This window comes from Crocuta crocuta, unplaced genomic scaffold (assembly GCF_008692635.1).
Source record: "Crocuta crocuta isolate KB4526 unplaced genomic scaffold, BGI_CrCroc_1.0 scaffold45, whole genome shotgun sequence".
NCBI lineage: Eukaryota > Metazoa > Chordata > Mammalia > Carnivora > Hyaenidae > Crocuta > Crocuta crocuta.
In genome coordinates, this window is record NW_027530544.1 from 3887095 (window position 1) to 3915094 (window position 28000).

The window sequence follows — 28000 nt, forward strand, 5'->3', positions numbered from 1 at the left end:
TGCTCCTGATACAGACTTTCAACCAATCCTTTCCCCACCCTTTTTAACTTCACACCTATTCCTTCCTACCAGTATGGCTGTTTCCTCCAAGTCCTGAGTCTTTCTGGGATTCGACCGTGTCAATTAGCTTGCTTATTATGAGCAGTCATCATTTTGTTAAGCCAATAGCACCTCCTCCATCTTTTTATCTTCCAAAACTTTGTGAACACTTATTGTACACAGTTGTATTTCCTTCTGTTCTCTTTGTCCTGAATGGTACTTTAAAAACAAAAACAAAAACACCTCCTTATTGTCACTTTAGAAGAATTTTGAAAAGGCACAAAGATAAAGCCATGTTTAAATGACTGTATTTAACAAAAAGTGTTTCACAATATCTGATGAAAACCTCATTAATATTATGTTTATTATATTATTGAGTTTCAGTCTTAATTTTTGATTATTATCCATCTACTCATCTTTATTAAGGCTTCACATGTTTTAAATTTAGCTTTTGATATAATACACTTGTAAACTTGGAACTGAACTAAGAAATTGGTATTGCCTAATTTTTTGTACATCTTTGGTATAAATTTTTGTGTGTTTGCTAAATAACTGTAAGTAAATGGGCCTTGATTTGGCCAGGCCATTAGCTTAAAAGCTAGTGATAGTTCATAAGTTATACCTACGTATAAATTCCTTAACAGCTCACTACTCAAAGCCTAACCAATAGCACTGACATTATCTGGGAGCTTTAGAAATGCAGACTTAGGTTCCACTCCAAACTACTGAATCGGAGCCTGTGTTTTAACTAGATCCTCAAGTGATTCACAAGCACATTCAAGTTGGAGAACTAGTCTACTATTTCCTCACAGCCTGGCTCATTCTGTTTTCTCTTCCTCTCCCATTCCCAGTAGTAGCCAAGACATTTTCTGGTCAAATATCTTGAAGTTTAAGCATCATGGAAGTTACCTTTTTCCACCCCTCCCCCACACTCATGGGTCTGTCCCTGAGGTTCTCTTCCAGGTGTGTTGACATCATCTAAAGCCCCCTACTCCTCCAAAAGGAAAAGGCCTTAAAAAGTACCAGGCTCTGGATCCATGCTACTTGGGGTCAAATTCTGCCTCTACCAGTTACTAGCTGTGGGATCATGGACAAGCCACATCACTGCACTGTGCCTGTTTCGGCTCTGAGAGTAAGCACTTGATGCAATTGAAGCTATGGCCTCTGAAATCAAGGCTTTAGGCAACCAAATATTTAGGAATTTCTCCTTGTCTTCTGCTGAATGGTATTTCTATCACATAGGTACATGAGAGGAATATTTTATTCATTTGGGTTCTTCGTTGCTCAATCAACTAGTTTCACTTTCATCTGGGGATGGGTTTTATATTTATCTTCTGAATAGATTCCCCAAACTTCCTGGACTTGGGACTGCTTACCTGGCGAACATACTCTCTGAGCTTCACCTACGGGGCATTCATCGGCTTCATAGTCCAAATACTGAGAAAAAGCCTCGGCAACGAGCACAGGAAGCAACAGGGGATGGAGATAATTGCAGAAAGGTTGGGGTGAAAACTGGAGGAACCTCAGCAAAGGTGAAAGAGGGAGAAATGGGGACATACACTGTCCGACAGGCAGTTGTCCAGTGATGGCCTTAACATTCCCAACATTAGGTATGTTAGCTGTAGGTTTTCATAGATGCCCTTTATCAGATTAAGTTTCCTTCTAGTCCTAGTTTGTGGAGAGTTTTAAATCAGTGTTGAATCTTGCCAAATGCTTTTTCTCCATGTATCAATATGGTCATAAGGTACTTTTCTTTATTCTGTTAATAAGACGGATTATAGTAACTTTTAATGTTAAACCAACCTTGCATTCTGAGATAAACTCGACTCGATCATGACATATTATGCTCTTTACATACTGCTGGGTCAAATTAGCTAATAGTTTAGCAATTTCTACATCTATGTGTATGATGTATTTTTTAAAGAATTTTTAATGTTTTATTTATTTTTGAGAGAGAGATAGAGATAGCATGAGCAGGAGAGGGTCAGAGAGAGAGAGGGAAATACAGAATCGGAAGACAGGCGCTAGCTGACAGCACAGAGCCTGATGTGGGGTTCAAACCCATGAATCATGAGATCATGCCCTGAGTCGGACGCTTAACCGACTGAGCCACCCAGGTGCCCTGTGTATGATGTATATTGATACATTTGTTTTCTCCAAATATCTTTGGCTGGTTTTGGTAATGTGGTAATGTTTTTCTCATTTAACTATTTTTTTTAATGTTTATTTTTTGAGACAGACAGAGAGAGAGAGCACATACAGGGGAGGGGCAGAGAGAGGGAGACACAGAATCTGAAGCAGGCTCCAGGTTCTTCGCTGTCAGCATAGAGCCCAACACAGGGCTCAAACTCACGAGCTCCGAGATCATGACCTAAGCTGAAGTTAACTGACTGAACCACACAGGCACCCCTCACTTAAAAGAAAATGGGAAGGAAATATTCTTTTTCCTATTTTCTGAAAGTTTATGCAGAATTATATAAAGCCATTTCTTCCCTGTTCAATACAACTCATCAATAAAGCCATCTGGAGCCATCTGGAGTTTTCTTTTGTAGGAATATTTTTAATAATAAATTTATTTGGGATAAGGCTACTCAGATTTTCTATTTCATCTTGTATCAGTTTTAGCAAGCTGTATTTTTTTAAGGAATTTGTTGACTTTATCTAATTTATTGATTTAAAGTTGCCCAAAATATTCCTTATTATCCTTCTAATTTCTGTAAGATCTATAACAACATCTCCCATCTCATTCCTGTTAAGAATAATTTGTCCTTTTCCCATCCAGGTTTCCTAGAGATTTAAATTTGTTAATCTTTTCAAAGAACCAACTTTTGGCTTTGTAACTCTATTTATAATTAAAAGCATTAATTTTGCTCTTCCTTTCTTCTACTTACTTTGGATTTAATGTGCTCATTTTTTTCAATAGCTTATTCCTTCCTTTAAATGTAAGTATATAAAGCTATATAATTTAGGAACCAAGTAGAATTCTACTGATTTGACCTTTTATTATTTTATTTCTCTGGATTACTCACCCTTGAAAGAAATTCTTAAATCTTTTTTTAGGGAAAACTTTTTATGAGAATCAGTAAATTCTACCCAGGGGGAGAGTATGAATATAAATCTAAAGAATGATTATAAAGATATAAAAAGCCTAGCATTCTTGTTATATAACTCTTGGTTTTTCATTCCATTCCAAGCTGGGTGTGTTTATTCTAAAGATGCTTGAATTTTAAGAACCCGCAGTTCCTGTTTTGGATGCTATGTTGTAATTACCAGTGACTCATTCAGACATACTCAAGTTTTGGATGTAAATGAAGGTTAAGTATGACTTCAGTTAATTTTAATGCTTTGACTATATCAACTGCATCACTAGTACACTGTCAAGATGAAATCTTCCTCTATTACTATTTACATTAACGTAATGAGTCATTTTTCTTCAGTCGTTGCTTATAATTTTATATTTAGCTTTGACGACTTAAACTTCATCTCTAATAATTCATCTTGAGAGCTCTGATTTTTAAATAGTGGAGAGGGTTATTGCACAGATTATTTTCTTTATGCTTATTGTACCAAAAATAATTTCCATCACCAAATTCCTTTAAGAGTTTTTTTCCCCCCCAGGGGGGTGGGGTGTGCCTGCGTGGCTTAGTTGGTAGAACATGGAACTCAGTGTTGTGAGTTCAAGCCCCACATTGGGTGTGGAGCCTACTTAAAATGTTTTTAAAAAGCATAAGAGTTTTTTTTTTTTTAAAGGAATTATTTGTGCTATCAATTGAAACTTTTTAAAAAGTCAACCCAAGTCAAGATACTCCTGAACATACATACAACCAAGTGAATATCTGCATGTTTTAGGAAAATATTTTTCCTAAATTCATCTCTTAAAACATAGGTAACAGGGCACCTGGGTGGCTCAGTTGGTTAAGTGTCCAACTCTTGATTTCAGTTCAGGTCATGATCTCATAGTTCATGAGACTGAGCCCCACTTGGGAATCTGTGCTCTGAGCACAGAGCCAGCTTGGGATTCTCTCTCTGCCTCTTCCTGGTTTGTACTCTCTCTCTCAAAATAAATAAATAAGCTTTAAAAAATAAATGTTAAAAAAAAACATAGGTAACAATGTCCTTCTCAAACTAAGTCAGATAGTAGGGAAAAAAATCTAATACATTTTACATTTAAGATTAGTTTTGGAGAGAAGGCTTTTGATTTTTAAATGCCAAGTGAAAAGCTGTTTAATTTCATGAGTCAAGAGATGATACGATTCAATGGAATGAAGTGAGTATACAAATGACTTTTGCTTCCAACAGTTGTATCTTAAAAAGAAAAAAGCAAAAATTTAAAAATTATATCTCATTCCAGCATCTTATTTTTTTTAAACCCAAATTCTGGCCTAAGACAAATTTACATAATTAAATACTTCAACACGTAATATGGCATGTATTATTATTATTTTCTCACAGGGCATCAGACAGATCACTTTGTTAAAATAACAAAAATCATATGAAAATCAGCACAATACTTCATTTATTTACTGTAAGTTTGGCAAACAGCACAAAAACCCAGCAACGTTTTAAACATATAAAAAAGTCAAATGTTGAACAGTACTGGGGATTTTTTTACATTAATTAGTAATAATGAGAACACATTTAAAATACTGCAAAGCTAGCAAATTGAGGGTGCTTGGCTTCTGAACATATACAACACACACACACAGACACATAGACACACACACACACACACACAAACAATATAATTTATCTTTACAAAAATTACAGCCAAGCAATAGAAAAGAAGGATGTTAATAATGAAGATACCAACACACATGATCACTACATATATCTTATACATTGAAATGCTACATCTTGTACCCTGAAATGCCATGTGTAGAGAGCCAAGCAGAGTAAATTTAGGCTCATCACTGAGGTTAAGAATTATTTGAGAAGAATTTAGTGCTTATATATAACATACTCAATTAAAACCTTCTATCGTAACAATGCGTTCCACTACATATCTGAGAAGTTGAGACTTCTTTGTTGGCAGTATAAAATTTCTGACCAGTATCAAAATTCTGGTAAAACACAAATTGAAGGCATTTTCTAGTGTATGCAAATGTTACAGGGGGCATCAATGAATGTGAGAGAAAACCTTAGATTTCACACTAAGTTTCTGCTGAGCTTTGTCAAACCAAACAGCTCAACTATAAGGCAAGAAAAAATAACCCCCTATACAGATTAGTGGGTCTTCCTAAGTAAAGACAGGAATGCAATCTTAGGGAAAAACTCCCTACAGAAACAGATCTGAAACAACTGGCATTGAAACAAACATATTATCTAACATCTTAACATTCAGTCACTGGTTCAGAAGCCTAACAAACAATCTATTGGTATATATAATCAAATTAACATTTTGGAATCAGCACCAGTCCCCAAAACCTCAAATTATAATATTTAATATTCATTAAAATACATCCTTTTTGTGCTATTTTAACACAACTACAATCAAATTAAAGAAAGTTGAATTGACTCAACTTATATATATTTTTGTGTATATTGGATAGCGACTTTATTTTTTTTTTTATTTACTTGTGCTTCTGTTCTGGGGCACTTTGATTGAAGAAAAATTCATTTCACAAGATTACATCTTGCTAAAGCATTCCTTAGCATTGGTCCAGACTTGAATTCCCTAGAAAAAACAAAAACAAAAAAAGAAAAAGAAACAAACAAATTTTAAAATGTGATCTTGGAAAGAGTCTGAATTATTTGGCTTACTGGTATGCTACTTTAGCCTTTTGGAGTAACTGACAAGTCCGGCAAATGTGACACTTTCTGGCAATGACTAATATAAGTGAATGTCTAATGCTTCTGAAAAAAGTGAGGGAATCATTCATATAGCCTATCTTCAGGATGGGGAAGGAGCTACTACAACTTCTTTTTGGAAAACTGAGTTTTCAAGGCTTATAACAAACCTTTAGTCACATCACATTGTTTGCATCATTTCTATTTGTAAACCAAACAAGTTTTCACGCAATTTTTCTATGTATTACTTAAAACAAAAGAAAAATATCTTATTAGTTTAATAATTAAATAAAAATCGCTGGATTATTTAAAAATTAATGGAGTATTAAATTATTAGCTAACAACTAATGTTTTGATAAAAACCAATAATTTGCTGAATTATCAAATCCTTTTTAGTGTTCTGGCAGGCTATTTAGCACAAAGTGAATATGATATAATATACCTAATATGCTTAAACAAAAAAGCATGTATGTAAAAATATAGCAGTAAAATTTAAGGGAAGTGGTAGAAACAAAGGAATTTTTTCAACAAGATATATATTCTCCAATAACTAATTTATGAAGCAGTATTTTCTTTAAAACTTAAAGTATGTCAATATTTATCCATATTTGAAGCTTTGATAAACATCTTCAAATCTTAAATATCTTTGGTGGATAAAGCAGTATCTAATAGAGTACTGGTTGTTAGAAAGGTTAAGAGACCTTATGCACTATCACAGTAAGAGATCTATGAGACATTAAATGACCAAACAAAAACTACACACTAGCACATATAATGCAATCCCATTTTTGTAGGGAAAAGGAAAGTGTGTATTTTCTTAATGACTGTAAATGTGTAAGAATGTCTGGAAGGATACACATGAAGTCTGTAACAGTGGTAAGTTTATAAAGAGATTTGGGGGAGGAGAGAGAGAATTTTCACTTAATATGCTTCTGGATTTAAAAAATTATTGCAATGAGAGTATGTACTTTTATGATAATTAGTTTTTCTGCTCTAACCTTTATTATTTCCTTTCTTCTACTAACCTTGTTGGGCTTTGTTCTTTTTCTAGACCCTTTAGGTGTAGGTTAGATCGTTTGAGACCTTTCTTCTTCTTTTTTATGTTTATTATTTTGGGGGTGGGGGCTAGACAGAAAGAGGGAGAGATTGAGAATCCCAAGGCAGGCTCTGTCTGCACTGTCAGTGCAGAGCCCAATGTGGAGCTCAAACTCATGAACCATGAGATCATGGCTTGAGCCAAAATCAAGAGTCAGACACTTAACCAAATGAACCATCCAGGCGCCCCGAGATTTTTGTTTCTTGTATTGCTATAAATTTCTCTCTTTGAATGTTTTTTGCTACATCCCAATGATTTTTAACCATGTGTTTTCATTTTCATTTAAGTCCATGTATTTTTTGATTACCTCTTTGATTTCTTCATTAACTCATTGGAGGTCTGGTTAGCATACTGTTTAGCCTCCGTGTGTTTGTTTTTCCAGTTTTTTTCTTGTGACTGATCTAGTTTCATGCAATTATGGTCAGAAAAGATGATATTATTTCAGTCTTCTTAAATTTATTGAGACTTGTTTTGTGGCCTAACATGTGATCTATCCTGGAGAATATTCCATGTGCACTTGAGAAGAATTTGTATGCTGTTGTTTTCGGATAGAATGTTCAATGAATATCTGTTAAGGCCATGTGGGCTAATGCATCACTCAAAGATACTATTTCCTTATTGATTTTCTGCTTTGATGATCTATCTGTTGATATGAGTGGGGTGTTAAAACCCCCTACAATTATTATATTACCATCAATTTCTCCCTTTATGTCTGTTAATATTTACATATTTAGGTATTCCAGTGTTGGGTAGATATTTACAACTGTTACATCCTCTTATTGGATTGGCCCCTTTATCATTATGTAATGCTCTTTGTCTATTGTTATCGTCTTTGTTTTAAAGTCTGTTTTGTCTGATATAAGTACTGCCATCTTAGCTTTATTTCCCCACTTCTATTTACATGGGATATCTTTTCCCACATGATAATTTTTTTAATTTGAAAAGATAAAGTATCTTAAAAATCAATCAAGTATGGGGACATCTGGGTGGCTCAGTCAGTTAAATGCCTGACTTAGGCTCAGGTCATGATCTCACAGTTTATGGGTTGGAGCCCACATCATGCTCCGTGCTGACAGTTAAGAGCCTGGAGCCTACTCAGGATTCTGTGTCTCCCTCTCTTTCTGCCTTTTCCCCACTTGCACTCTGTCTCTCTCTCTCAAAAATAAATAAATGTTAAAAAAAAATCTATCAAGTATTTCATTAAAGCTCAGTTCTTGATTCAACAAATTAGAAAATTCACTATCAAAAAGGTGGACCAAAAAAACACTTAGAAGTAATACTTGATTTTTAAAAGCTAGTATTAATACTTTTTATGTAAAACTTTTTTGTTCTGGTTTACTACTACTTCAATTCAGTCATCTGATTTTTTTTTTTTTTAATGTTTTATTTTTAGGAGACAGAAAGAGAGACAGCGTGAGCAGGGGAGGGTCAGAGAGAGAGGGAGTCACAGACTGAAATAGGCTCCAGGCTCTGAGCTGGCAGTCAGCACAGAGCCCGACGCGGGGCTGGAACCCACGATCCGTGAGATCATGACCCAAGCGAAAGTCGGACGCCCAACCGACTAAGCCACCCAGGTGCCCCATCAGTCATCTGATTATATTCAATTACCACTTTGGATATCTGACACTGTAACAAAGTATGGTATATTTTAAAAGTTAATGCACAAGTAAAATAAACAAAATATAGATACCTGTATTTATCCCCCACCAAAAAACTAGGATTAATCTTAAGTTCTCATACTTAATTTTAAGTTTCTTTTAAAAAAAGGGGGCGGGGCGCCTAGGTGGTTCAGTCGGTTAAGTGTCCAACTTTGGCTTAGGTCATGATCTTGCAGTTCGTGGGTTTGAGCCCTGTGTTGGGCTCTGTGCTAACAGCTCTGGAGCCTGCTTGGATTCTGTGTTTCCCTCTCGCTCTGCCCCTCCCCTGCTAATGCTCTGATTCTCTGTCACTTGAAAATAAACATAAAAAATTAAATTAAATTAAAAAAAAGAATACTATAGATTTTCAAATATAAAAATCTATTATTCTACTTAAGGAAGAAAATAAAACATGATGAAAATTTATACCACTGTTCTTAGGAAATAAGGTGAACACACATCCTTTAAATCTCATCTGAGTAAACTCTTTTTTACTAGAATGGTTATCTTAGGAAACATGAGTAAACATACAAGATATCCAACATATGTCCAAATACACTTACAGTAATATCTTATTCAGAGATTAATTTCTAGCACCCTCAACCACCCCACCCTAGGTAAAGTGGAGAGAAAAGTCCTTTGAGCCATTACATAGTCTGCATTTCACTCTGGAAAAGCAGCAAAGAGACGATGACAGGAAGCTTTCTGATGACTCTTTTATGAAAACAAAACAAAGCCAACTCTAAAAAACCTGATCTTTCAGACCTCCTGAGATTTAAAAAGTCAGGCTAGAAAGAAAACTAAATGGGAGGCACCCTGAAAGCACGAGGATGTGGCATAACGACAGCAACAGAGGAACACACCACCGACCAGCAATTATACTCAACTGACAGCATTTGCAGATGGAGCAGTAATGACTTTGACCTCTCTTCAGTGACCCCAAAGACTTATAACATGGAGGAACTTAACACTTCCACTGGGGCATAAATATGAATTTGCCCAATATAAAAAAAGCCCACTTGACTAAAGCTAAAGTCTGGTGTTTACATCTTAAAATATCTTTGTTTTCTATGCTATTGCTAGAGATACAAGTAAAAAGGGCTAGGGAAGTGACAGTGCCCAGCCAGAAAATAATAGTTCAGATGAATTAAAGCGTAAGTTGTTTATATGAGCATTCTTCCCTCTAGGAAGGTAAATAACTGAAAATTTATCTTGCTATTTATATGATTTACTGAGACAATGCATGTTAAATCGCTTGGTAAATTGTAAGTGCTGGTAAGTTGTAAAGTACTGCTAATAACTGATAGACACACAGGCAGGTCTTGGGTTTTAAAAAAGGAGTGTTTCATATTTTGTTCTTAGAACAGCAGTTTAGAAAGATTTCGGTATTGTCAAAACACTTACTTAAATCAGAATCAAGCTTCCATGTTCGTATCTTCTACTACAAACACCAGCTACGTGGAAGACTCACTATGACAACAAACCATGTCATAACCACATTCTCTGCAATGTTTAAGCTATTTTCCAATCATAGCACTATCTATCACTATTAGGAACAGTATTTTACCACCATATCCAAGAACACCATATAATTCAAGTAATGTTGTTGATATATATTTTCAAATATAGTCCGACTTTGGCTCAGGTCATGATCTTGCAGTTTGTGAGTTTGAGCCCCATGTCAGGCTCTGTGCTGACAGCTCAGAGCCTGGAGCCTGCTTCAGATTCTGTGTCTTCTTCTCTCTGACCCTCCCCCACTTGCACTCTGTCTCTCTCTCTCTCTCTAAATAATCATTAAAAATATAAATAGAAATGAAAATGATAAGCACTCTAGTCCACTGAAGAGAAATTAGTTTTAAAGAAATTTGTAAGCAGTTTTGAATATACTGTATCTTCACCGAAACCAAAACCTACCTTTTTGCACATACTGATCTGCATAACTGCATAGCTTATGAGAGCTTCCTTTAAATCATGGTTCTTTTGTTCTTTGAAGCGTTCAATATCGGCCCAAGCGTTTTTCACAAATTCTCTGAAATAAAATGTGTAGTCAACATCATTACTTTTACTCAGTTATGTAAACTATATGTTATAAATTCTAATAACCAGTTCTCATTCACATTGGTTTTTATTTGTCTATATAGAGGGACAAACTATTGTCTATATAAGAGAGTTCTATTCTTTTCTCCCTAAAAATTATACTGGGAGAAAAGTAGAGAGACAGTCATACATAGTTCTTCATTTTAATAATCAGTATTTTTGCCCCAAGAATTCCAGCTTCAAATTATTCCTATGAAACAGCTGTAGTTGGTTCTTCGAACCAGCTCACAAGTCTAAGATATGCCGCATGAAGTTGCCCTCCTGGGGTCACTGGAAAACATACTCTTTTGACAAAATATATTGTGTATCACAATTACTATATGCTTGCTTTAAATGACAACTAGAGTTTTCAAAATTCTGAGAGGCATTTATCTTTTTAACTCATACATAAAAGTTTACTTTTACTTACTTGGTTCCAGGAGTTCTAAAAATCAACAAAAATACCTCAAAACCAAGGATATACGCTTGGTCCCCTTGATCTACGGACTATCAGATGAAAACAGCAATAAGGAAAATAAGTCACACAGTGATGGCAGACCTTTGAGAAATGAATTTCTAGAAATACTTATGGAATAATTACATGTCAACCCAATGTAAGGTGTTGGAACATAAAGATGGAAAATACACACCCGCAGATTTAGAAGGGCTCCCTGCCACCCAGAACAAAGCTGCCATGCTATTGTGGCATGGGCTAAGTGCTACAGGAGCCTGCATGGCTAGAAGTAGGTTGCACAAAGAAAGCAGCACAAGAGCTGGGTACTGAAGAATCATCGGGCTTTTGTTAAGGGATGGAGAAGAAAGGGCAAGGGGAATGCACGAAGGACAGAAATCAGCAAAGGGCAGGAAGATAATATTATAAAGTTGAAGTTCTTTCTTCTTTCTTTCCCCTAGAGTAAAACTGTTTCTATAACATGGTTTTTGGTAATTCAAATTTCTTAGAAAGTCAATCACTACATTTTAGAAGAACAGGCCATATGGGTGTCTAGTTGGCTCAGTCAGTGGAGCATGCAACTTTTGATCTCAGAGTTGGAAGTCTGAGTCCGACGTTGGGTGTAGAGAGTGTGCAAGTGGGGGAGAGGCAGAGGGAAGTGGTGGGGAGAGCGAGAGCGAGACAGTGTCTTAAGCAGGTTCCACACCAGGTCTGTAGCCCAACGCAGAACACAATCCCACAACCCTGGAATCATGACCTGAGCCAAAATCAAGAGTCAGCCGCTCAATTGACTGAGTTATGCAGATGCCCCAGAGATTACTTAAAAAATAAAATCTCATAAAAAAAAAATTTTTTTTTAACGTTTATTTTTGAGACAGAGAGAGATAGAGTACAAGCTGGGAAGGGGGATGCCAGGGGGCGGGGAGGGGGAACACAGAATCTGAAGCAGGCTCCAGGCTCTGACGTGTCAGCACAGAGCCCAATGTGGGGCTAAAACCCATGGAGCATGAGATCGTGACCTGAGCTGAAGCCAGACGCTCAACCGACTGAGCCACCCAGGCATCCCTAAAAATAAAATCTTAAAAAAAAAAAAAATGCCCTGGAAGAACAGACTATACTCCAGAGATGTTAATGAAGATGGGAAATGTTATAAAAAAACAACCTGCCATGTAGTACACTTGTCTAGCTTTGTTAAACGTCTCAGCATTTTTACCTGCCTTCCAGATTTTTAGACTTTAGTTGTTGTTCTCCTTCATTTATTTGTTCTTCTAGCACCTTTATTCTGGCTTCTCTTTGCTCTGGAGTTTCTTGACCAAAGAGCTTGGTAGTCATTCCCTTCAAGGAAAATGTTCTCACAGTCTAAAATGAAATAGAAACAGGTGAATGGATAAGTAAAATGTGGCATATACATACAAAGAAATATTATTCAGCCTGAAAAATGAAGGAAATTCTGACATGTGCTACAACATGTATGAACCTGAGAACATTATGCTAAGTAGAAATAAGCAAGTCACAAAAGGACAAATACTACATGATTCACTTAATATAAACTATCTAGAGTAGTAAGTCATAGAGACAGAAAGTAGAATGGTGACTCTCAGGGGCTAAGGGGAGAGGGAAATTGATAGTTAATGCGGAATGGTATAGAGTTTCAAGTTTGCAAGATGAAGAGAGATCTGGAGGTTGGTTACACAACAACGTGAATGTACTTACTACTACTGAACTGTACACTTAAAAATGGTTAAGATGATCCCTAGTATAATTATTCACTAACCTATGGTTTCAGAAAATTGCTTTTAATTTATATCAATGTAAATTCAATAGCTGTACTAATTTCTTCCATTATTTTCTGAATTTGAAATAAGAGTAAAAATTAGAATATTTTTTAAAAAGAAAAATAAATTAATGACAGGTTAAAAAAAAGCAATGGTTAAGATGATAAATTTTGTTATATATATTTAACCACAATTAAACACTTCTTTTAAAAAGGGAAAGAGAGGGGTGCTTGGGTGGCTCAGTCGGCTAAGTATCTGACTTTGGCTCAGGTCATGATCTTGCAGTTCGTGGGTTTGAGCCCTGTGTTGGGCTCTGTGCTGACAGCTCAGAGCCTGGAGCCTGCTTCAGATGCTGTGTCTCCCTCTCTGCCCATCCCTTGCTCACACTCTATCCCAAAAATAAACACTGAACTTCTTCTTTTTTTTTTTTTTACAAATAGTTTATTGTCAAATTGGTTTCCACATAACACCCAGTGCTCATCCCCACAAGTGGCCCCCTCCATGCCCATCCCCCCCACCACATCCATCAGTCCTCAGTTTTTGTCAGCATTCAAGAGTCTCTCATGGTTTGCCTCTCTCCCTTTCCCCCACTATTTCCCCCCTTCTCCTCCCCCATGGTCCTCTGTTAAGTTCCTCCTAATCCTCCTATACGTGCAAACATGGTATTTGTTTTCCTCTGCCTGACTTATTTCGCTCAACATAACACCCTCAAGGTCCATCCATGTTGCTACACATGGCCAACACTGAACTTCTTAATCAAATGGAAAACTTCTACGTAAGGTATTAGGGAAGTTATTTCTTCAGAGGTCATTTTGTAAAAATTTCTCTATGACATAAAAAACAGATAAAATTCAACACGTGACAAAGGAAACAGACCAAACTGAAACAAAAACATTTAAAATCTGCATAACACACACTGAAATTTGGGTATCAATAAAATAGGATGCCTACCCTTGGAAGGTAGCCTCAAGCATCACTGCTTTAACATTTCCTTACTCACTGGAGTTTACTAAGGAAAACACTTTTCCCTTCACATGTGGGAGTAGAGAATCATGCTCCCTGAAAATGGCCTGGGAAATTTCCCGAGTTTTAAAAATAAATCAAGCCTAGGGGAGCCTGGGTGGCTCAGTAGGCTGAGCATCCAACTTTGGCTCAGGTCATGATCTCACACTCTGTGAGTTCGAGCCCTGTGTCGAGTTCTGTGCTGACAGCTCAGAGCCTGGAGCCTGCTTTGGATTCTGTGTCTCCCTCTCTCTCTGCCCCTCCCCTGCTTATACTCTGACTTGGTCTCTCACTTTCTCCTAAAAATAAACATTAAAAATAAAAAAGGAAAAGGAAAAAAAATCAAGCCTAGTATATACATATTCCATGGTCAAATGGTCTTTTCCTACATACATCTGTGACTTTTCAGAAATACCAAAGTACTTGTTGACTATGAAGTGACTGATAAATGGTCACTTTCATTATTTCCAGATTGTGTACTTTCATTATGACAGCTAATTTATTCTAATAAAGTGGCTAGACAGTAGAAAGCTGATTATAAAAATGATCTAAGGTTCATACAATAAGATACATAATTTTCTTCACACCTGTTCCCTTAGGAGAGATGCACTGATTCTAACTGTGCAAAGCTTTTCAAAATAAGCTAAAATTTCTATGATTTACTTTGTAAAAGTAAACCTGAGAAAGGTCATTATTTCAATCACAAAGAATAATGCTTTTTCATTTGGACCTAATACAAATGAGAAGACACTATACAGAGCAATGTTAGCAGAATTTCTTACACTGCTATATAATATGATGTTTAAATGGCTTATCTCTTTTTATATCAAGATCACAACCGAAAGAATTATACAGTTGCCCATAAATTATCCCCCTATAAAAGCTACAGGCATCTTGAGTATTACAACTGCAGCTCATTCATTCCTTATACGGCCTGCTGCAATAATACCAGGGACCGAAATGGAAACACACTCACCCCAGTTGCCAGTTCCTCACATTGCTGCTTTTTTGATGCTAAGTCCTGAGCAGCCATCTCCAAGTCATACTGCATAAGTTCATGTTTCCTGCATACAGCGCTAGGGATGAAAAAAAGTGCTGCCATTTAATTTTTATGGCTTCTCTTTTAACATCATAAACTTTTTCAGGGGTACCAGTTAAGCATCCAACTCTTGATTTCAGCTTAGGTCTTGACTTCACAGTTGTGGGATGGAGCATCCATGTAGGGCTCTGTGCTGGGTGTGGAGCCTGCTTAAGAGTCTCTCTCTCCCCCTCTGTCTCTGTTTCTCTCTCTCTCTGATTCTCTTTCTCTCTCTCTCTCCATCCCTGTCCCCTGCTTGTATGTGCATGTTTTCTCTCTTTAAAAAAAAAAAAAAAAAAAGTTTTTCCCCCCAGGGGTAGAGAGGAAGTATTCACAGTATGTGCCTAGAATTTTCAAGTTTAAAATATAATAACCCAATATAAAATTAAATCTAGCAAAGGTGCCTTGGTGGCTCAGTGAGTTAAGTCCAACTCTTGATTTTGGCTCATGTCATGCATGGTCTCAAGGTTTTTAAGACTGGGATTCTCTCTCTCCCCCTCCTTCTGCCTCTCCCCTGCTCATGCTCTTGCTCTCAAAATAAATAAATATTTAAAAAAATTAAATTTAGAACCTAAACATAAAAATTTTACATCTACTTAACAAAAGATATTTTTAAAAAGATAATTGCAACATTTTTCTCAATAAATATATCATTATCACATACATTAACAGCAAAACCCTTTGTGTAACACAGAAACTAATATTGGAATCTCACAAAGCAGCTGAGTATTCCTTAAATTCAAAGTTTTCTTCTTTATATAGAAATGTCTTAGCTTTTATCATAAGTGATCCATGCTTAGTGTAAAAAAAAAAAGACTAAACTAAGATTCTGACACAGAAATGTACAAAATAAAAAGTCTCAAGAACTCACTCTTCCCAACTCCACTATTCAGACACAATCCATGTTAACAGATCGTGCATATTTTGCCAGACCTTAAGTAGGCACTTATAAATACACATACGCACATGCTCCAAGTGATTCTACTTCCCATCTTACCTAACTATATACCATGGACATATCAATATACATTTATCTCTTCTATAGTTTTGAAGAACTGTACAGAATTCCACTGTGTTCAGCAACGTTCTTTTGCTTGGTAACTTAAAAATACCTGGTGAAACTCCTGAGTACTCAAAGCTCTAGAAGGAGAAAGGTTAAAAATGTACAGATGTTTTCACATCAGCTACTAAACAGCTAAAGGAACACTGATCCTCTGCTATACTAACAGAATCCTTATACTGCTTTTAAAAATGACAGGAAAATAACCCAAAGTGGCTACAGCCAAAAGTTACCAATCTAGGTACATGATTCATTTTTGTAAATTGGACAGAAAAAGCATACTAATTTCTTTTTTTAATACTTATTTTTTACAGAGAGAGACAGGTTCTGAAGTGGGCTCTGTGCTGAGAGCAGAGAGCCTGACATGGGGCTTGAACTCACAAACTATAAGATCATGAACTGAGTCAAAGTCAGATATTAAATTAACCAACTGAGCCACCCAGGCGCCCCTATGCTAATTTCTTCTTAAACAGAACTATATACCAGGGAATTCTGTTTGGCTCTGTAAGAGATACCATAAAAACAGAAAACAAAGTCCTGATATTAAGAAGTTACACAACCTTACTAAGAAGATAAGCAGATGTGGAAAAAAATTACAAAATTAAAAAGGCAACATATTGCCTAGTGACAGGGCTACACACATTCAATTAGTATTTTGCATCTAATCTTCAAAGTGAACAAAGTAGAAAGAACAACATGCAAACAGTCCTGAGGTTGGTGACTGACCAGTTTTATCAATACCACATTTCAACAACAGGGCTTGTCTTAAATACCTCTCCCCAGCACTCTGCAACACAGAGGAATATAATTAGATCTCATTCAATACCTGGGAGATGCCATCATTTAAAAATCACCTTACTCTCTTTACTTTCTGGCAACATATGAAGTGGAGAGAATGGTGACCAGCCAGACGGGTCCATCTGGAACACTTATTATACTTACCGCAGTGCTTCTGCATAAAACAGATACTCCTTTAGCTGATCTGCATAATGTTCTTCATCTTCTAAAATGTCATCAATAGAAGATGCATACCTATTTAAAAAACAACACACACAAACTTTTATCATGATACAAAGTATTAATGATAGAAAGAAGTGTTGTTCAAAGTGTGGTCCAACAGACCATTTGCTACCCATCAGTAACAAAAGTAAGTACACAAAGTGCAAATAAGCATAGAGAAACATTGGTAGCAATTTTTACTTACCATGAAAATTTTATTGAATTTTACCAAAACGTTTCCATCAGCAATGGCTTGGATATAAAAAACAAAACAACAAAAAGGTCGTTCTTACAGGTAGCTTAAGAAGCACCGTATAACAGCTCCTGGGTGGTGCCTGGGTGGCTCAGTCAGTTAAATGGCTGAGTCTTGCTTTCGGCTCAAGATGATCTCACAATTCATGAGTTCAAGTCCCATGTTGGGCTCTGCACTCGCAGCACAGAGCCTACTTCAGATCCTCTGTCTCCCTCTCTCTGCCCCTCCCCTACCCGTGCGCACATGCACTCGCTCTCTCAAAAATTAATACGTTAACAATAAAAAACAAAGCAGCACCATAAGACTATAATATCTTTTGTTCAAAGATATTTTATGAAAGAGCTACAAAATCTGTAGAAAAAATAAGAGTTTAGTATAATTGGTGCACAAACACTCCTGGCACCAACTACAGACAGTAATGCCAAAAAGCTACAAAAGGAAAACTAGAGGAAATAAAGATTACAAAAAATTTTAGAAGGCTTATTTTATACTAATTGTCAACAGTAACCTCTGCCTTGATCCAGACAAGCCCCTCACTGTCATGCCATCTCATTCCTGGACTGGAGTCTTTCCTTGTACAGAAACGTGACAGCTCTCCACACTGCTTCTCCAAATACCACAAGCACAGATCTCAGCACCTCTAGGAAATCTTCCCAGACTACTTCAGTCTCTAGTCATCACTTCTGGTCTTTTATCAACCATTCAGAATTTAAATTTTGTCAAAGTAATGTCTTGTGTGTTAGTTCTATTTCTCCAATCACATTATGAATTCCTTAAGGACATGGTTATATCATGTACTACTTCTGTAGGGTATAATAGGCATCCTTTTTTTCAAATTAACTGATTACCTAACATGAGAATAAAAGGGTAATATACTTTATGTTCCTAGGCCTGCTTCATGCAGGCAAGCAAACAAAATTTACTGAAGTGGTAAAAATAAATAAATCTACTGAAAAACTATGTGCTTACAGGATTTCTAAAAGAGGCCAAGTACATATTCTGTAATTACAAATTTACATTTGGTAGAATGTGGATGGAATTTCTTCTATGCAACTGAAAAAAGTCTCGAGACTCATTGTTAAGAACAAGAAAAAATGCCTTTAATTCATAAATCTATGATTCGGAAAGAATGTTAAAGAAACAAAAAATAGGGCTGGTGGCTTGAAGACAGGAAACATAGTATGAGGATAAACAGCACATCCTTGGGTAGAAAAATTTAAATGGTAATGATTTTTAGATATCAGTACTGAAATTAATTTTACTTAACACTTTAAATCAACTGAAGGGATAATCATAAATCCCTGAAAATACTGAAAATGCTAAATCAAAAGAATGCAGGAAGACTTCCTAAGGTCAAGCAAACTGATTGAAAAGTAGCCAGTTAGCTTGAATATGGCCCAAAGAAATATTTTTAAAAAGTAAGTATTTTTTGTTTTTTTTTTACTGAGTTGTAAGAGTTCTTTACACATGGTGGTTGGAAATGTTTACTCTCAATCAGTGGCTAGACTTTCCATTATTTTAATGGTGTCGTGTGTGTGTGGGGTGGGTGTGTGTGTGTGTAGTAAATACACAGAACATAAAATTTACCTTTTAACCATTTTTAAGTGTCCAGTGGAGTAGCATTAAGTGCATTCACATTGCTGTGCAGCCGTCACCATGTCTCCAGATCATCTGTCTCCAGAACTTTTTTAAAACAAATTTTTTTAATGTCTTTATTTTATTTGGAGAGCGAGAGACAGATTGTGAATGGGGGAGGGGAGAGAGAGAGGAAGACACAGAATCTGAAGCAGGCTCCAGGCTCCGAGCTGTCAGCACAGTGCGGGGCTCCAATCCATGGACTATGAGATCATGGCCTGAGCCGAAGTGAGATGCTTAACTGACTGAGCCACCCAGGTGCCCCTCCAGAAGTTTCATCTTCTCTAACACTAATTCTTCTATGCCTCCCTCCCCCAATGTTTTCTTTCCTTTTTTAAAAGTTTATTTACTTTGAGAGAAGGGTGGGGGGAGGAGGAGAGAAAGAGAGAGAGAAATAGAGAGAAAGAACCCCAAACAGGCTCTGCACTGTCAGCATGGAGACTGATATGGAGCTTGAAGCCATGAACCATAAGATCATGACCTGAGCCAAAACCAAGAGTTGGATGCTTAACTGACTGAGCCACCCAGGCGCCCCCAAATGATATCTTTTGATAAGCAAAATGTTTAATTTTGATAAAGAACAATTTACCATTTAAAAATTTCTTTGAAATTCCTTGTTCTTCTAAGTAAAATAAATAAATGAATGAATGAATAAATAAAAATTTCTTTTTTCATATTCTCTTTAAGAAAATTTTGCTACCTTTAAGGTTGCAACAATACTCTCATATGTTTTCTACTAAAAGTTGTAATTTTAGCTTTTATAATTATGTATATGGCCCAAACTGTGTTTGTTTTTATGTAAGGTGGGAGATATGGCTCAAAGTTAATTTTTTTTTCCATGTATGTATCCAGTTATTCCATGTACGTATCCAGTTATTCCAGAACCATTTCTTGAAATGGACTACTTAAATCCTGGTCTATTTCTGGACTCTTTTCTGTTCCATTGATCTGTTTACTTTTATGCCAATACCCATCTTGGGCACTATGGCATTACAGGAAGTCTTGAAATCAGTTAATATATTCCATGTTTTTTCTTTTTTTTAAGACTGTTTTGGCTACTCTAGGTCCTTTGAATTTCCATATAAATTTTGGAATTAAGTATACCAATTACTACTAAAAAGTTACATAAGAATTTTGATCGGGACTGCAATTTGGGAAGAATGGAGATATTAACACTCCTGATGCTTCCAATCCATGAACATAGTCTCTCTCTCCACTTATTCAGGTCTTCTCTCAGCAGTGTTTATATAAAGTTTTTGGTGTAGAGGTTATTTCAGATCTTTCATTAAATTAATCTGTATTTTGTTTTGATGCAATATTAAAAGCGCTGTTTTTCAATTTTTATTTTCTAATTGTTGTTGCTAGTATATAAAAACATTTTGTTTTTTATATATTGAGCTTGTTGTATTCTGCATCTTTGTTAAATTTGGTTGTTAGTTCTATAATATTTTTGGTTGAGTCTATGATTTTCTATGTAAAAGATCCTGTTAACTACAAAAAAAGATAGTTTTACTTCTTTCTTTCTAAGATTTATGCCCCGCATTTGATTTTCTTGTCTATTCCTTGTTGGACGAGGACCTCTAGTACAATGTTTACTACAAGTAGTGAGAGCAGACAATCTTGCCTTGTTCCTTGATCTTAGGAAAAAGCATCAATACTTCACTATTAAGTCCAATACGAGCTGTAAGTTTTCAATACTCCACTATCGAGTACATTAGCTTTAAGTTTTAAAACTGAAGAAATTCCTCTTATTCCCAGTTTGATGAGAATTTTTATTGTGAGTAGATATTGAAATGCTTTTTCTATACGTACTGAAACAAACATACAGGTTTTCTTCTTTATTTTACTAATATATGAATTGGACTAATTGATTTTTGAATGTTTTAAATTAATCTTGCATTTCTGAAATAAGCCTATGTAAGTCAGATCTGTATACACAGCATATAATATTGAAGCCAGCAAACTTGATAAAAGCAGAACAGAAGAATTTTCACCATTAAATTTCACCTTGGATTTTACCTTAAATGCTCTAGGTACTTACACATCCATATGGTGACCAGCACTCTGCAGTCCATCCCCCATTTCTTTTTCTATGGCACTCCACTCACTAGGGAGAAAAAGATAAAACCAAACACATCATGAATTAGATATGGAATATTTTATAAGTTTTTTTTCTAGCTAGCTTTTAAACAATATAGTATCTGTATTTGGATTTATTTTCTGTGACTCAAATATGCTGTTTTCCTCTTAAGTTTAACAACTAAATGCAAGTGAAGCCTTTAAAATGTTAGTTCAGAAACTACTATCTGTTGCTGCTGCTGCAAGTTAAGTATCACACAATACAGCTTCTGCTTATAGACAACTTTCTCAGCTAGGGTGCCTTTTTACATCAATTATGGAGCTTTAAGAAACTATGGATGCCAGCCCTGCTCTTGATTTACTTAATCAGAATCTCTGGGATAGAGATGGGACATGTACACTTTTTTATTTTAAAATTTTTGGGGGAGAGGGAGACTGTGCGTGCAGGTAGTAGGGGGAGGGAGGAGAGAGAGAGAGACTGAGAGAATCTCAAGCAGGCTCCAAGCCCAGCTTGGAGTCTGACAAGGGGTTTAATCTTACAACTGTGAGATCACAACCTGAGCCAAAATCAAGAGACAGAAAGATGGACTCTCAACCAGCTGACCCACTCGGGTGCCAAGACATGTATACTTTTTAAAATTCTGTGGATGACTCTGATGAACACACCTAAGCTGACAAAAAAGGGGAACTGTACAGAAACATTAGGTACACAGTGAAACTTTAATAATCTGCATTAAGCTGCATGAGAAAGTCTACTAGAACCACAAATCATTTTATTGTCATTTTTTAAACATTTTTTTTTATTTTTAAGTAATCTGTATACCCAACATGCGTGAACTCATAAGCCCCAAATCAAGAGTTGTGTGCTTTACTGACTGAGCCAGCCAAATGCTTATTGTCATTTCTGTGAAATGCTTCCCATAGAAATCCCTTTTTATGGAAGTTGTATATATTACAATAAGTTGAAAAATAAGTCTGTAATCCCAAATACCAAAAGATGACATAATTTGATATATTTCCTTCTAGTCTTTTTATTTACCCATTTTAATGTGGCTGAGATCATATGACATACGCATTTTTGTATCATGTTTTTTTCCCTTCAGTATTTTCCCATATTATTAAAACAACTTGTTTTAAACATTGTTTCATATGGCAACTCAATTAAAAAAAATTTTTTAAATGTTTATTTATTTTTGAGAGATAGACAGTGTGGAAGCAGGGAGAGGAAGAGAGAGTGGGAGACACGGACTCTGAAGCAGGCTCCAGGCTCTGAGCTCTGAGCACAGAGCCTGATGCAGGGCTGGAACCCACGAACGGTGGGTGAGATCATGACCTGAGCCGAAGTCAGCTGCTTAATCAAATGAGCCACCCAGGCACCCCTCAACTCAATTTTTTTAAATGATATTCCTGGCCATTCAGGTTGTTGTAATTGTCCTCCTAGGGTAACGAATGTATAAGCCTCCCCAATTTCACCATATCATAAAAGGAAAAAAAAAAGTTAAACACTATTCTTTTGTTAATATGTAGTTTTTATACATAGTTCTTGAAATGCCAAATTATATACTTATAGTATTTGAAGGAAGAAGACCTCACATGAATTTTAATATTGTCAAAAAAACCCAAACATATAAATGACCTATACAACACTATGATTATGATTAAATAACAAAACAGCTATGGCTCTCTAATAATCTTCTCTCCTTAGATGTTTATAACTACTCTCAAAACAGTGTAGCAAATTAAATAGCAAATTAGCAAATTAATAGCAAATCAAAAATAGCAAATTAAACATTTTTTAGTGTTTTGCTGTTTACAAAACCGATTTTTAACATCTCTAAGTTATATTATCTAAATTCTTTTTTTTTTTTATGTTTTTATTTATTTCTAAGACAGAAAGAGCGACAGCGTGAGCAGGGGAGGGTCAGAGAGAGAGGGAGTCACAGACTCTGAAACAGGCTCCAGGCTCCGAGCTGGCAGTCAGCACAGAGCCCGACGCGGGGCTCGAACCCACGAACCGCGAGATCATGACCGCGAAAGTCGGTCCCACCCAGGCGCCCCTATGTTATCTAAATTCTAAAGCCATATTTCTAATACCTCCAGGACAATTCTGCTTTTATATACCTCTGTCACTTCAAATTCAATATATCCAAAGTCCTGTTCTTCACATGAAAATGGATATATATAGGGGTTTGGGCAGAATACAAATGTAACTAGCCGAATGTGTAACGTTAACGATCACAGTTAATGTGATCATGGGTCATGCTAACAGAGTTAATGGACAGTCCAGATCAACTGTCTATTGGATACCCCACAGATACTTCATCCATCTATTCTTCAAGCACCTTACTATGTGCTACCAATTCAAGGCTAACATAACCAAATTTAATTCCTTTGTTTACCAAACAACACTAAAAACTAGATTAAGGAAGGTAGGGCTTACCCTTAATCAACTATATACTCCTATTAAGTACTTTAGAATCTGATAAATACCTGGCATTTTTTAAATGTTTTTTAATTTATTTTGAGAGAGAGAGATAGAGCGAGCATGAGGCGGTGAAGAGGCAGAAAGAGAGGGAATCTTAAGCAGGTTCCATGCTCAGCGTGGAGTCTGATATGGGGCTCAATCCCAAGACATTTGAGATCATGACTTGAGCTGAAATCAAGAGTCGGACACTTAACCAACTGGGCCACCCAGGCGCCTCAGTATGTGGCATTTATAGTTTGTAGTTCAAGTGAAAAAATAAACCAATAAGTGAATTAATAAATGTGAAGAAGCAAACATGTACTGGATTCTATGTATCAGCCACTCCTACACACAAGACCTCTCTCCTCAAGGTACTCATACTCTAGCCCTATGCTAGCAACAGCGTCACCTAGAATCTCATTAGAAATGCAGAATCATGGGGCGCCTGGGTGGCTTAGTCGGTTAAGCGTCCGACTTTCGCTTAGGTCATGATTTCGTGGTTAGTGGGTTCAAGCCCTGTGTCGGGCTCTGTGCTGACTGCCAGCTCAGAGCCTGGAGCCTGCTTCAGATTCTGTGTCTCCCTCTCTCTGACCCTCCCCTGCTCACGCTGTCTCTCTCTCTCTCTCTCCTAGAAATAAATAAAATAAATAAATAAATAAAAATAAAAACTCTTAAAAAAAAAAGAAATGCAGAATCAAAGAACCTATTCCAGATCTGCATCAAAATATTCATTTTAATAGCTCTTCAGGTGATTTGTATGCACATTAAAACTTAAGAAGTACTATCTAAACAAAAGGTTCTAACCTGGGGTCCAAGGATATATCTAGGATTGGAAATAGAAAATGTTAACCAGTTTGCTGGGGAGAAGAGGAAACTAACATACAAGTAACTATAAAATGGTAGCTGAATTAACATCAACATTGTTAAAAGAGATAACTGGATCTTAAAGTACTTAATGGGTGGGTAATTGTCACAGATGAACCAGATCAAAAAGGGTCTTGGATCTTTTGTAGCATCTGATGAAAACTATGGACCTTTTCCCTAAGAAGAAAAAAAAATCACAAACACAAAGTTTTATATGTAATTTCAGAAACTTCAGGCAACCTGAAGTCCATCTTCACCTCTTGGATTGAGAACCATGAAATACAAGGGCACCTAGCTGACTCCGTCAGTATAGCATGTGACTCTTGATGTCAGGGTTGTAAATTTGAGCCCCAGAATCAATGTAGAGATGGCTTAAAAATAAAATCTTAAAAAAAAAAAACTATGAACTATAAAACCACTAAGGCCCTTCCTACTCTAGTATTTTATAATTTCATTCAATGAAAGAAGGTAAAAGACTCCAAGAATGCCCAACCATCACAATTTAGAACAGGAATTTAAAAATTATAACAAAAGAAAGGTTTAGAGATAAATCTTATCACCCAATCTGATGTTCAAACATCAGGGATAGAGGCACAGAGAGAAAGTCACCAGTGCAAGCAGGTCTGTGGTTACAGGTTCTATGTTTATAGTTCTAGATAAGATTTCAATTTAAATATAAAATTCTATGGCACAAAAAGGTTTGGAAATCACTCTCTCCATTTAACCGCAATATTGAATAGATACTTAAAATCGGGTTCAGAGATCTAACATTGACTACTCCAAGTCAGGGAGCTGTTCAGAGACAGAGCAGAGACTAGAATCAGCTGCCCATAGTGCTCTATTAATCCCAAACTATGACATTTCTAACGAGGGAGTGTGGGGCAAACTGAGGGCAAAGTGCAGGCTAACAGCAACCCCCAGCCACAGGTGGGACATATATGACAGTCCTTGGACACTCCTAGCTACCCTGAAACAGGAAAGGACAAATAACAAATGGTTAAACTGATAAAGAGTCTCCATCAGTTTACCAGAACAAGGCAATCCCATCATAGCCTAAAGTCCAGGAGCTCCCTACTGCCTTAATGTTAATACTTTGCTAAAGGGAAAAACTACCTTAGCTCGACAATAGCTAGGTCTCCATTAAGGCTTTAGCATGTGGAAGTCTCTTTGGAAACTCCCTTTTGACCTTCTCTCTCCCAACCATAAAACAGTTACCTCCATAACCCCAATGCAGGGCTTCCGGCCAATGGGTACTGTCTCCATGCTTTAATAAAATCATCTTTTTTGCACCAAAGACATCTTCAAGAATTCTTTCTTGGCCGCCGGCTCTGGACCCCACGAACTCTATCATCACCCCAAAACTTAATCACTTCCTTTTATGTTCTCTTAATCAAAAGAGAACAAACATATTCTCCTAATATGTATATAACCAAAAAACAAAAATTACAGAATCATTAAACAAAAGTAGATCTGCGTCTGTGAGGTCTGAGGTACATGACAAGTTTTGTGTATCATGAAATAAATTTGAAATAAATGTTGCTCATGTATTTTCCTGGAATCCCTCGTAAGGAATCACATCAATTGAATCTTAAAGACATGTTTTTTTCTTGGTTGATTCTATATGGATTCATAATCTATAAATTAAGATGCATATTTAAAAATTAACAGAATAAACCATTTCCAGCTCTGAGCTTTAGCTTCAAATGCATAATTACTGGTACTGACAATTCTTTCCTCTTTTTTTTCTAAGTGTTTTGCAGAATGAATCCCACCTATGTATTCAGTCCAATTCTGGACAAGTGGATCTGAAAGTTCTTAGCTCAGTCTGAAACTAGTGAAAATATAGACAAGTTCTATAAGCACCCATGGGAATGGCCCTTTGGCCTACCCTACATCGGAGCAAGTGCTGTAAAGCAGGCGGAAGCTGCAAAAAGCCCAGGAACTCAAGAAGAGCACAAAATAAACTCCTGACCTCAAAGAAAATTAAAAAAAGAAGGAAAGAAACAGCAACATGTGACATGAACATATTACAAAACTTATCCTATTTCCCCTCCATACACCTAATTCCTGCTTATTTCTTCCTTATATTATATTTACATGTACGTTTACGTAAGTCATAGAAGTATATATCTCATCAGTTGCCTTCTTAACAAGTACAGTCTTGGGGCACCTGGGTGACTCCTTTAAGTGTCCAACTTTGGCTCAGGTCATGATCTCATGGTTAATGAATTCCAGCCCCACGTTGGGCTCTCTGCTGACAGCTGGGATCCTGTTTTGGATTCTGTCTGTCCCTCTCTATCTCCCCACCCCTTCCACCCCCCTCCCACCCCTGCCACTTGTGCTCTCTCTCTCTCAAAAACAAACTTAAAAAAATAAAAATACACAGTCTTTTTCCACTCAGTTCAATCTGACTTCTTAGTCCATTCTCTCACTCAGCAAAAAGCCATAATTTTATGAAATTTTACTCAAGATACAGATTTTAAAATTTTTAATTAAGAAACAAAGCTGAAGGGGCACCGGGGTGGCTCAGTTGGTTAAGTGTCTGACTCTTGATTTTGGCTCACATCATGATCTGAGTTTGTGAGTTTGATCCCTCAGCCGGGCTCAGTACGGACAGCACAGAGCCTGCTGGGGATTCTCTCTCTCCCCCTCTCTCTCTGCCCCTCCCCCACTTGTACATGCATTATTTCTCTCAAAATAAATAAATAAACTTAAAAAAAAGGAAGGAAGGAAGAAAGGAAGAAAGCAAGCAAGGAAGCTGAAAGGGACCACCTGGCTGGCTCAATGGGTAGAGAGAGCATGCAACTCTTGGTCTTGGGGTTGTATCTTTCAGCCCCACATTGGGTGTAGAGATTACTAAAAACAAAATCTTTAAAAAACAAAAAGGAAAGCTGATGAAAGCAGCTTTATATTTCTTTCTCTCCCAAATTTCAAACCAGAAATAAAAATAAATTAATCTTTTTTCCAATTATGTGACCTTCAGCTTGAATTTTTTCATTACTTTTACAGGTCAGCAGCACTCAAAAGATAAAAAACACTCCCCACCAACTGGCACTATACAGCAATCCTCCCTCACATTCCTAATTAATACTCTTACCAGTGCTTCTCAAACTGGGATGCTTCATAATGGATATTTGAGGCCATATGATAAAACACAGCACAACTGTTCTGAAGAATAACTTCTACTTTTACATTTGAAGGAAAAAAGTTATATATATGTATATATATTTAGAGAGCCATAAATGTTTTATGGAATAAAATGCAAATTTGCATGAACAGACAAGAACTCAAACCTTCAAAGACGAGACTGCACTGGGACTCCTGGGTAGCTCAGTTACCTAAACCTTGAAGTCAGTTCAGGTCTGATCTCACCACTGTGAGATCAAGCACCCTGCCCTACCCCGTACCCCCAGCTTGGGTGTGGAGTCTGTTTAAGATTTTCTCTCTCTCTCTTTGCCCCTCCATCACAGCAAGAATCAGCACTAGCCACAGCTGATTCCAGCCAATCCCTTGTGGGACTTGTAAAGGGAAATAAAGGAGTGTGTGCCGTAACCTGTACTACCAAGTTGAAGACTTCTTTGCATTTGAGAGAAACTGCCCTATAACACTGCCCTTGAGCTTCGGAACTGAAGAATCACCTCACCGGACTTGATTTCAGCCGAGACACCTGCTTCACTGAGACAGAGGCCAACTAATGTTGCCTCC

At 36.7% G+C, this 28000-nt stretch overlaps 1 protein-coding gene across 1 annotated transcript in view; it reads right to left on the bottom strand.

Annotated features, from left to right (window-relative positions):
* Positions 1–4532: 4532 nt before the first annotated feature.
* The window catches only part of SNX4 (sorting nexin 4), a 56977-nt gene continuing 33509 nt past the window's right edge, over positions 4533–28000 (bottom strand). The window contains exons 8-13 of the mRNA XM_077767637.1: positions 20930–20995; positions 16944–17033; positions 14840–14939; positions 12300–12445; positions 10474–10588; positions 4533–5713 (exon numbers count right to left, since the gene is read on the bottom strand). Of these exons, the coding sequence (XP_077623763.1) occupies positions 5666–5713; positions 10474–10588; positions 12300–12445; positions 14840–14939; positions 16944–17033; positions 20930–20995 (565 nt within the window). The 3' untranslated portion in view covers positions 4533–5665. The remainder of the gene's footprint in view (positions 5714–10473; positions 10589–12299; positions 12446–14839; positions 14940–16943; positions 17034–20929; positions 20996–28000) is intronic.